At 33.6% G+C, this 12070-nt stretch overlaps 1 protein-coding gene across 1 annotated transcript in view; it reads right to left on the bottom strand.

Moving 5' to 3' along the window:
• dtx1 (deltex 1, E3 ubiquitin ligase) overlaps positions 1 to 12070 on the bottom strand; it is a 48764-nt gene that overhangs the window by 3820 nt on the left and 32874 nt on the right. The window contains exons 5-8 of the mRNA XM_016491170.1: positions 9223 to 9384; positions 7366 to 7427; positions 7080 to 7238; positions 1370 to 1531 (exon numbers count right to left, since the gene is read on the bottom strand). Coding sequence (XP_016346656.1) covers positions 1370 to 1531; positions 7080 to 7238; positions 7366 to 7427; positions 9223 to 9384 — 545 coding nt within the window. The remainder of the gene's footprint in view (positions 1 to 1369; positions 1532 to 7079; positions 7239 to 7365; positions 7428 to 9222; positions 9385 to 12070) is intronic.

Genomic DNA, 12070 nt, shown 5'->3' on the forward strand with positions numbered 1-12070 from the left:
AGAGATAATGACCCAGAATGAGCTGCACCACTGTCCCCATTGAGCAGGAAATCCCCACGCAGCCACTTCCTGTCTCACGTATGGTGAAACACGGTGAAAACACAGTGACCAGAAGCCACAAGCCCACGGTCATTCTGCAGAAACAGCTAACATATTAAATATGGGTGCAGAGCGCATCTCTATGAAAACTGGGCCGCCTGAAGTGAAGAACAAACGCTTCAGTTCACACGCCTCATCCTACAGATGCTCTTTTGTGTCCCTCATTGATGTGTGTAAACAATGACTGTGATATCCAGCACCACTTTTAGTATGGGCACATTTTAATCCACAAAAATCCAGTAAATATTGTATTGTTTTTTCCTTTATGACAGCGTCTTTTTTAGCCTGTCATGTGCAAACATCTTTGCAAACATGCACAATTTGATAAAAACAAAATACATGCAAATAAATGCAATTTTTTATTTTCTCTATATATCTTTTATGATTTTAGTTGATACATTTTATTCATAAAAAATACTTTTTTTTTTTCAGATTACACTTCAGCCCTTATACACCTTTGTAGAGAGTTAAACTATTTACTTTCATGTTAAAATAAAACCACTTCTATACATCTCTGTATAGAGTTAAAGGGTTAGTTCACCCAAAAATGAAAATTCTGTCATTAATTACTCACCCTCGTGTTGTTCCAAACCCGTGGTAGTAAGGACATAATTAAAATATTCCACATATTCAACTGTAAAGCTACGAAGCTACGAGAATACTTTTTTGCACAAAGAAAACAAAAAAGTGACATCATTACCGCCACACGCTCGCGTCATGATACAGTGACACAGTAGAGACGAAAATGTGGAATAAAGTCGTTATTTTTGTTTTCTTTGCACAAAAAAGCGGTTTACTTAAAAAAATAAAATAAAAATATATTAAAATACAATAAAATTAAACCATTTCTATACATCTCTGTACAGATTTAAGCAGCTTATTTAATAAAAATAAAAAATCTGTAAAATACAGTAAAATAAAAATAAAATAAAACATCTATACATTTCTGTACAGAGTTAAGCTGTTTTTTATTTTAAAATAAAATAATATATAAAATAAAATAAAATAAATAAAACCATTCCTAAACACCTTCGTACAGTTAAACTATTTATTAGAATGTAAATAAAATAAAATAAAATAATACCTATCTCACAAGCTACTATTGTATAAATATAAGCATTAAAAATATTTCTAATAAGAATCTTAAACTTCAAAAATTTCATTTTCATATATATTCAGAAATGTACTTCTAATAACTTCTAAAAAATGTGTAAAAAATGTATTTATTTATTAAATTTCCGTTTTAAACAATCCGTTTGATTGAATATACCTGTATCCCAGCGGGAATGTCATAGACGATGCGGATAGTCTTTGTATCGGAGCATCCAGGTAGAGAATGAGGAATCACGTGGTACTCCATCTTCCCAGGAGGCTGTGTGCCGGTTTTCTCCCCGTAGATGGCCTTACAGGTGGGACACTGCAGACTGCCGTCCTGAGACCAACATCAGCCACATTAAACACAACAACAACAACGAGGAAAACTCAGGAGAGCTCGTGATGCAGCATTCAGAGGCATCAGAGACGTGCAGCACAATCGCACCAATATTTCTGTTCATGTTTCATGCTTTGATGCATTTCATTAAAGATGAGCAAATAATGCAATACTGACACTTATTATTGAACTCTATCCACAGGTATATTTTTTACCCATGATTCATTTATAATATAGTTGTTTTTTTCCCCTGTAGCTCAAACATTGGCGCTTGGCGCTTGCAACACCAAAGTCATGGGTTCAATTCCCAGTGAAAGCAAGAACTGATTAAAAAAATTTAAGTGCACTTTGAATGCAATGAAAGTTGCTTTGGATAAAAGCATCTGGCAAATTAATTAATGTAAATGTGTTTGGGACAGTTTGACCACATTCAACTTTCAAACAGCTTGAAACACTGGTAAAACTATTTATTTCTTCCTGAAATTTGGTGGATATTTATCATTTAGGCTCATGAATGTGCATGCAAAGTTTCAACACATAGATGTGTTTTGGAAAGGATGAACACATTTTGTTCCAACATTGGTTTCCATGCAATTTGGCAAAAAGCAACACTTTGAAAAACACTAAAGAATCAGGGAAAAACAGAAAACCTTGATTGTAGCTTGTCAAACACTAAAATATGAAATACATGAGAACTTATGAAATTTAAGGCTCAAAGTTTACTTGAAATTGTCAAGACTTGTCTTCTGAATAGTCCAAGAAAAATCACAGTTTCTTTATCAAAAACTCTGACAAAGGCTGTTTTTGGCTGTTAGTTTTTTGGATCTAAATTACTAGATTGTTGCAGCACTGAAAATAAGTGTGAGAAACCCATTTCACGGCCCAAGCAAAAATGTAAATGGCAAAACGGCAACTGTGTTCACTGATGAGGATTTCTGGAGGTGTTTCTGAGCCCATGCAGTTATTTACATTACAGAATAATGCCAGTTTTTAACGCAGTCCCGCCTGATGACCCAAAGATCACGGGCATCCAGTATTGATTTTCACCCTTGTCCCTTGTGCACAGAGATCCTGGTGATATTATGCACTAGTGATGTCTGATTCTTGAACGAATTGTTCTTTTGAGCCGGTTCTCAGGGAGTAACCGGTCGAGCCGGTTCTCAAATCGAACTGAATCGAACTTTAGTTCCGGGTTGTTGATGCAAGATGCACAGCCAAAGTAGCACGTTCGGCTCGAAAAGAACCGAATGAGCCGGTTCAACCAACTGTCGAAGTTTGCCAAAGATTACAGAGGATTCTGACAAGCGAGTTGCTGACATTACTCACATGTGTGCGTATCACCGAGGACTTGATGCACAATGCAAGTTTCTTAAATAATAAACAAAATGTACTGGAAATATGGCTATGAGTAGTTTTATTAAATAGGCCTACATTTTTATTAAAACATGGAAAAACCTGAAATTTACAGTTTAATGCGCATGCAGATTATATTTTAAGTTGTTAAGCTAAATCAATGAGTTTACAAAACTGGTTTATTCTTTCTATATACTTTAGACATGCAGAACATATCCGCGTTTGTGCATCACTGTCTCTAACGTGCTGTAGGTGCGAAACATTTACTAAACTTATCCAAGATGCAGGCTACTATATATGGTCTGAAACTATGACCACAGATATCAATTAAGTGAATGTAAGGCAATAATTAGCAATCCATTCACACAAATAACTTTACGTGAATGATATAACATGACACCGAGTTGTTAGAAAACAAATGCATGGTGACATCACTGCGTGATGACTTAAGGAACGATTAATCGGTTTTCTGAACTGGTTCATTGGGCCAAACTGAACGAAAAAAACGGTTTGCCGAATTGAATTGGACTTTGCATCACTATTTTGTACTTTAGATTAGAGCCTGACCGATATGGGTTTTTGGGGCCCGATGCCGATACCAATATTAGGGAGTAAAAAAGTCAGATGACAAATTCCATGAAATTCCGCATTTTCATGACTGGATTCCGTCCGCGTTTTCTGCATCGTGGAAATCATAGGGCCCTACTAATGTAGCAAACAAGTATGATAAGCTCATTGTAAGAGTAAAAGATGGGGACATTGTTTATTTATTTTATAGCATTGCATCTCACCAACTAGGTGACAACGTAGCGTTAAATCACCATTCAACAGACTCAAGCCACCACCGCACTGCCGTCTACTGGACTGCAGAACGATAATAACTTTTCAATTTGCTACGATTGCACGCTTTCTTGAGCAACTGCACGCGATCGCAGATTGCACGCTTGCCACCTGAAACATCTGGTGGACAAACTAAGTACTTACACCATTTACAAGCATTTTATCTGCATTATATTTTCTGTAAAAAAAATTTCATATCTGCAGCATATACAGCGATGCAGATATATCTGTGACAGGCTCATATCGACCGATAAAATCGGCAAAACAATAAATCGGTCGGGCTCTACTGTAGATGAAGAGAGATTCAATTTTATGAGATATTCAATTATTGCAATTTTACGTTGAGGGACATTATTCTGGAATCGTTCCACAATTTGTAGATTCAGTTTTTCGCAGATTGGTGAACCTCTGCCTCTCTAAAGGCCAAAGTATAGTTTGTTTTTTACACATACGTGAGGGTCCACATAAAGTGCGAGTGAGGCAAATTTTGTCACCAGAATATTACGAGTGTACTGTACGCACACCATCCGATTTTTGTAATCGCGCACACTTTGTACGCGCAGGTCGCAGATGCACATTGACTTGGTTCTGCACTAATCAGTTGTTCCACAAGGTGGCAGCACTGGCCTGAGCTGCCGTTTCACAGTAGAAAACAAAACTTAAGAGACGGAACAACAACAAAATAGCAGAGTCTGCAACAACAGACGCCTTCATTGACAAGTGCACTTGTGTCAGAGGCTTATAAGAGAGCAGCAACTTTTGTTTAAAAGAGTACAACAAATTTTTAGAGGTTATAACTATAGAAAAATACAGCAAACCAGGGTCAGAAGTTAACTTTTCCATTAAGGGGTCATTTTTGCCCCCTGGAATTGATTTTCTGGGGCATTTTTTACATTCATGAGGGCAATTTTTACATTCATGAGGGCAATTTTTATTACCACCTTAATAATTGTATCTGTGTTGTTTTGAATGTCACAACACTTATATATTGTTGCTCTTTTGTTGTTTTGATCGCTTCTATTGCCCTCATTTGTAAGTCATTTTGGATAAAAGTGTCTCCTTAATTAAATGTAAATGCAAATACTTGAATTTAACCAATAACTTAAATCAATCAAAATACTTAAATTGTTGCCAATAACAGTTGACTGTAAAATTGTCTCTAAATTATATGTTTAAAAACAGGAGCTAATCTGGCTGCAATATTATGACAAAAATCGTTATTTTTGATTATTGCTCTTGATATTGTAATAATGATTATTAATGTTGATTAAAAGAATAAAAATGTTTTTGTTTTGTGTCTACGTTTTGGGGAAATGGCTTTAATTCTGGCTCTGGCTTCAGAGACAAACATGTCTAGTCTAGTCTAGCGCAAGTTATGCAAAAACTCCCGTTATAATCACTGAAGCTACGAAATTAATCTTTTATTTACATCATATCTGTACTGTGTTGTTTATGATGAGGGAATTCACGAGCGCGAAGAATTCAATCAGTGAGCGTGCACACTCAACAGCAACTCCGGTGTTTTCAGCACTGACTAATCTAAGCGTCTCTGATTGGCCATTGCATTCCTAAGCTCAACGGAAACACATGTGATTGGTTATAAGGCTCAACGCTGCAAAAACCCAAAGCGTAGAAAGCAATCTGATGCAGTGTGAGCGAATCAAAATGTAATTGCGCGAATAGACACTTTTCATTCATTTCTACTTAATCGCGACAGCTGTAATCGATTGTTTAATTGCACAGGGGCAATTTTTGCCCCTTTATCTTAAATTTGTGGGGCATTTTTGTTTATTTTGGTGGCATTTTTGCCACAAGCCCCCGTTCATTTCTGAGCCTGCATCAGACGCTGGACAAAGATGAAGCTTTCTAGAGCTCATGTGTCGACTGCCTGCGTTCACGCACGCCATCATATGGACTATACTTTGAAAGGCTACGCGTACAAAAATGAAGTATACTTTGGGCTTAAGATACTCTTTTTATACCCAATCATGTTACTGACCTGTTGCCAATTAACCTAACCTAATTTTTTTTTAAGTTTTGCGGCGTTCAAATTACATTTTTTCCTTAAAGGGATAGTTCACCCAAAAATGAAAATTAGCCCATGATTTACTCACCCTCAAGCCATCATAGGTGTATCTGACTTTCTTCTTTCAGACGAATCCAATCAGAGTTATATTAAAAATTGTCCTGGCTCTTCCAAGCTTTATAATGGCAGTGAATGGGTGTTTCTTGTCAATAGTCCAAAAGAAGTCCAATAAAGCGCATCCATCCGTAATAAAAAGTGCCTCACATGGCTCCGGGCGGTGAATAAAGGCCTCCTGTAGCGAATCGATGCGCTCTTGTAAAAAACATATCCATATTTGAAACGATTTTTATAACCACTTTTCTGTAGGTTGTTGTGTAGGTTTAGCACATGCGCCGGTGAGAATAGGCTAGTCTTGCGAAAACCAACGTTTTCAACGTAGGAGCAAAGGAAGCAAAATTTCCTTACTTTAGCAAAGAAAAACCAGTCTCCTCTTGGCTTATATCGAAATCCTCCGACATTTGTCTTTACAAATCCTCATTTTGTACTTTTAATTCGTGACCGGTGTTTTGTTTTGCTCTCTCCCTACGTCATCCGCCGGAATGAATGGGCATACGACAGTTAGCGCAAGCTAGAGATTACTGTTTATAACATTTTAAATATGGATATGTTTCTTACAAAAACACAATGATTCGCTACAGGAGGCCTTTATTCACCCCCCAGAGCAGTGTGGGACACTTTTAATGATGGATGGATGAGCTTTATTTGACTTCTTTTGGACTATTGAAAAAAAACACCCATTCACTGCCATTATAAAGCTTGGAAGAGCCAGGACAATTTTTAATATAACTCAGATTGGATTCGTCTGAAAGAAGAAAGTCATATACACCTAGGATGGCTTAAGGGTGAGTAAATCATGGGCTAATTTTCATTCATCCCTTTAAAATGGTACATGTCCTCAGTTTATATATTTGATGTTTTCTATGTTCTACTGTGAATAAAATATGGGTTTATGAGATTTGCAAATCATCGCATTCTGTTTTTATTTACATTTTATTCATGCTTTTTTTATTGGTTTTAATTTTAGTTAACTATAATAACTCTGTAGATGTTTTCTGCTTTTTGGAAACCAATGTGGGTCAACTTCGCAACTCAATATTAGTACCAGTTTTTTAACACAACAGGAGTGTTTCAAATCCCATTATTTGTTGTATAAATAAATTGTCAGTGTATTGTGATGACTGATCTTGAATCTGGTTGGTTTGTTTAAAATCCTCCCTTATGTACAATAAAACAAACTGATATGACACAGTCTTCGTGTCATGTTCTGACCTTATTGCCATTTTTGTACATGGCCACCAGACACAGAAGATGGTACATGTGGCCGCACTTTCCCAGTTTGCCGACCAGCTCGGGCTTGATGCCTTTGTAGCTCAGCACTCCCTCGTATCCGGACGCTGTGGCCAGTCGCTCCATGCAGATGGTGCAGTCCTGACGGATATCAACAGTGAGTAACACTGACAGACATCTGCTGCCTCAGTCATTAGCTCTGCTAGTAAACAACACAACGCTCGGCTGGTCACATGACGCTAATCAATCACATGTGTGCAGGAATCACCTCATCGGGAGCCGTTTTGATTTTCTCTGTGTAGCGCCGAACCACATCCTCTGGATTTTTACCTGGAAAAAGAGACAAAACGAACATTGATTTAGATCCGAATCACACAGAAAGTGATCTCTAGTCATGCATTAGTGTGGAACTTAATTTTAACAACTCTTCCTTAAACCATACTTAATGTATGCTTTTTTTGTTATAATCATTCATACTTAGCTTACTTGCATGTTAAAAAATAAAATTAAAAATAAAACCATTTCTATACACATTTGTACAGAGTTACGCTGTTTACTTGAATGTTAATTAAATAAAAGAAAATAAAAATTAAGGAAAATCATTTCTATACATCTTTTTACAGTTAAGCTGTTTCCTTGAATGTAAATAAAATAAAATGAAATAAAATAATAAAAAATAAAAATTTCTATACACATCTGTAGAGTTAAGCTGTTCCTTTGAATGTTAATTTAATAAAAGAAAAGAAAAATAAAGGAAAATTATTTATATACACCTTTGTACAGAGTTAAGCTGTTTACTTGAATGTAAATAAAATTAAATAAAATATACAAAAATAACAAATAAAATAAAATATACACAAATAAAATAAAACCATTTATATACACCTTTGTACAGAGTTAAGCTGTTTACTTGAATGTAAATAACATAAATAAATAAAATAAAACCATTTCTATACACCTTTGTACAGAGTTAAGCTGTTTACTTGAATATAAATAAAATAAAACAAATGAATAAAATAAAACCATTTCTATACACCTTTGTATAGAGTTAAGCTGTTTCCTTGAATATTATTAAAATAAAAGAATAGAAAAAGAAAACAAATCGTTTCTATATACCTTTGTACAGTTAAGCTGTTTACTTCAATGTAAATGAAATAAAATAAAATAAAACAAAATATACAAAAATAAAAAATAAAATAAAAAATACAAAATAAAATATAAAATAAAACCATTTCTATACACCTTTGTACAGAGTTAAGCTGTTTACTTGAATGTAAATAAAATAAAATGAAATATGCAAAAATAAAATAAAATGTACAAAAACAACATTTCTTTACACCTTTGTTTAAAGTTAAGCTGTTTACTTGAATGTAAATTAAATAAAATTAAATAAAAAGAAAATACAAAAAAATTAAATATACAAAAATAAAATTAAAAAAAACAATTTCTATACACTTTTGTACAGGATTACTCTGTTTACCTTGATGTAAATAAAATAAAATAAAAAATAATAAATAAAATAAAATAAAAAGAGAGCAAGATATACAGATACATGTCCCTGGTTTGGCTTTTACTAAGAAATATAAGATTGCAGACAGAAGCTGGTTTGTTTATTAAACTCCATATGACTGGAAAAGCACATAAGACAAATCCCAGATTTTAAAGCTCTTAATTTTCTACACCACTAGCATTAATGCTTTATTTGTAAATCCTTTTTACATTGAATGACGCTAAAGACGCAAATTTAGCTGACAAATGTACTCTTCACAACACAGAGCGCTTCAGTGTTTATTTCTCAAAGCGTCTTTATTCCCGTGACCTTTAGCGCATGAACACACACCTGCTGTCTGGACTTTCAATACACTATTGATTCCTGCTACTTGATTTGTGCAGGAACAGAGGCACAAAAACAAACCTATCAGTACGACGTTAAGCAGATCGATGGTAACACGGTTCAGGTGTTGTAATGTTAGAGGGACCTTGTCACTTTCAGTAGTTGCTCGATTCACACAAAGTCTGTTCTGCTCAGATCAGCAGAAAAGTCAAACAGAGAATCAATCGCTAGACACACACACACACACACACACACACACACACACACACACACAGACAGACAGACACTCACCTTTGCGGAGGTGCTTTTTCTTAGTCTTGCGTCGGATGCTGTTGATTCCAGGCACGGGTTTCAGGTCACTCTTGCTGACCGACGGTGGATGGAGGATCGGTTTAGGGGCCCGAGTCAAACACACGGGGAGCCCGGTGGCACACATGAGGATACCAGTCATTCCTGACCGAAAGACACAAATATGCTCAGGCACCAACAAGGCCAAGGTCATGGGTTCGATTCCCAGGAAATGCATGAACTAATAAACTGTATACCTTGAATGCAATGCAAGTCGCTTTGGATAAAAGCATCTGCCAAATGCATTAATGTAAATGTAATTTATGTCCAAATTTTGCATTGGTACGTACCTGCTACATACATGTTAAAATAAAATAACTGCTATATCTTTGTACACAGTTAAGCTGTTTACTTGCATGTTAAAGTAAAACAAATTAAAACAATTTCTGTACTCCATACAGAGCTTACTAGCATGTTAAAATAAAATAAAATAATTTCTATATACCTATGTAAGAGTTACGCTGCTTACATGCATCTTAACATTTTCTGCACACCTTTGTACAGAGCTAAGCTGTTTACTTGTAAAATCAAATTTATGGTAATTCTTAATCCTAAATTCTTAATTGATGTATTTTTGTAAAAATCATTCTTTGGCACATAGATTACTTGCATGTTAAAAAAAATAAAAATTAAAAAATTAAAAATTAAAAATTAAAAAATAATAAAATTAAATAAAATTAAATAAAATTAAATAAAATTAAATAAAATTAAATAAAATTAAATAAAATTAAATTAAATTAAATTAAATTAAATTAAATTACTGATATACATCTTTGAACACAGTTATGCTGTTTACTTGCATGGTAAAATAAAACAATAAAAAATTATTTCTGTTTACTTGCAAAATAAAATTTATGTTCATTCTTAATTCTAAATTCTTAATTTACGTCTTTTTGTTAAAAATAAATTTGTTGGTACTTAGTTTACTTGCATGTTAAAATATATAAAATAAGATAAAAAATCATTGATATACATCTTTGTACACAGTAAAGCTGTTTACTTGCATGTTAAAATAAAACAAGAAAAACTATTTCTATACACTTTTTACAAAGTTAAACTGTTTACTCACAAAATAAAATGTATGTTAATTCTAAATTATGAATCTATGTAATTTAATCTATGTAATCTATTTAAATTTTTAAATCATTCATTGTTACTTAGTTTACTTGCATATTAAAATAAATAAAACATTTCTTTGTACAGAGTTAAGCTGTGAACACAAAATAAATGTAATTTTTGTCATGCCAGTAAAGTTCTTTACACTGAAGTGAATTTGAGATTGAAGAAACTGGATTTTCTGGTGTAGTACCTGCTAATGCAGGATGGACCAGTCCTGAACCAGTGAGATTCTTCACAGGAAGTGCAGGAACCCTAAATGACAGGAAACAGATATCAGACAGTCAATGATCCACGTGAACTGAAACATTTACAGCTGATATTCTGCAAGAGACCATCCAAATCTCTGATGATGAGAAATGAACATCCCAAAGATCACAACCTTCCTTATCAAACAACCTTATTAATCTCACTTCTGGAGAATCGCATTGTTCACTTAAAACCCTGTTTATTTCAGACCTGAGAGGATCAGCCACTGGATCTGATCAGTGTGAACAAAGTAATGAAACCAGATGATGATGATAATAGATGCAGCATTATAAAACATGATTAGAAAGTGAAACCAGGTGTTTGCTTGTTTTTTGCCTAAAGAAAATGTGATTCTACAATTCAGGGCTATTTATTATAGTATTATAATTTACCAAAAACTCTCATTACTTGAATTAAATCTTAACTGAAATAGTTTAACTTGTATAAAATAACAAAAAATGTAAATATACTGAAATAAAAATGAATAAAAACTATATAGACATATTATTAAAAAAGTAATAAACATGACAAAATGACTAAAATATTAACTAAAATTAAAATGAACAAAATACAATAAAATAAAAAATATATATAATAAAAACTATAATGGTATGTTACTAAAATAGCACTGCTAAGATGATACTGGTGGTTGCCAAGGTGTTGCTATGTGGTTGCTAGGTGCATTAGTGTGCTAATTATTCATGATAAAATAAAATACATTTAAAATAAAAATGTAATAAAACAAAAATTAATCATAATAAATAAATAAATAAAAAATTAGAATAAATAAATAGAAAGAATAATAAAAAAATTATATCATACAAATAAAAAAATATACAAATATCCACTAATAATAAAACAAATAATTAAATAATAATAAAATAAAATAATCATTCATAATTAATAAATAAATAAGCAAATCAATCAATCAAGGACACAGAATGCTAAAATAAAATAAAAAACATTCATAATAAATAATGAAACAAATAATAAATAAATAAATAATTATTTTAAATTAAAAATAATGTACAAAATAATTTCTATACACCTTTTCACAGTTAATCTGTTTGCTTGCATGTTAAACTTAAACAAAATAAAAGCATTTCCATTCACTTTCACACAAAGTTAAGTTGTTTTTGCATGGAGTAAAATAGTGCATCTCTCCTCGATACGGATCAGGAGACGGTCGCGCTCGGCTCGTTTCATGTTGTATCTCTCATATTTCTCTTTCATACATGCAGCAAGTCAAAGCCCTGCTGCTGATCGAGCCGCGTAAGCGACATGAGAGCGAGATCCTACCGTCTGTCCTCGTCTGAGTCTCCATCCGTCTCCATCATCTCTCCTGCTCTCGTTAAACACCAGACACACACAACACAAACTTCCTCTTCTGATCACACACACACACACACACACACACACACATACC

The sequence above is a fragment of the Sinocyclocheilus anshuiensis genome, unplaced genomic scaffold, assembly GCF_001515605.1.
Source record: "Sinocyclocheilus anshuiensis isolate Anshui unplaced genomic scaffold, SAMN03320099.WGS_v1.1 scaffold614, whole genome shotgun sequence".
Classification (NCBI taxonomy): domain Eukaryota; kingdom Metazoa; phylum Chordata; class Actinopteri; order Cypriniformes; family Cyprinidae; genus Sinocyclocheilus; species Sinocyclocheilus anshuiensis.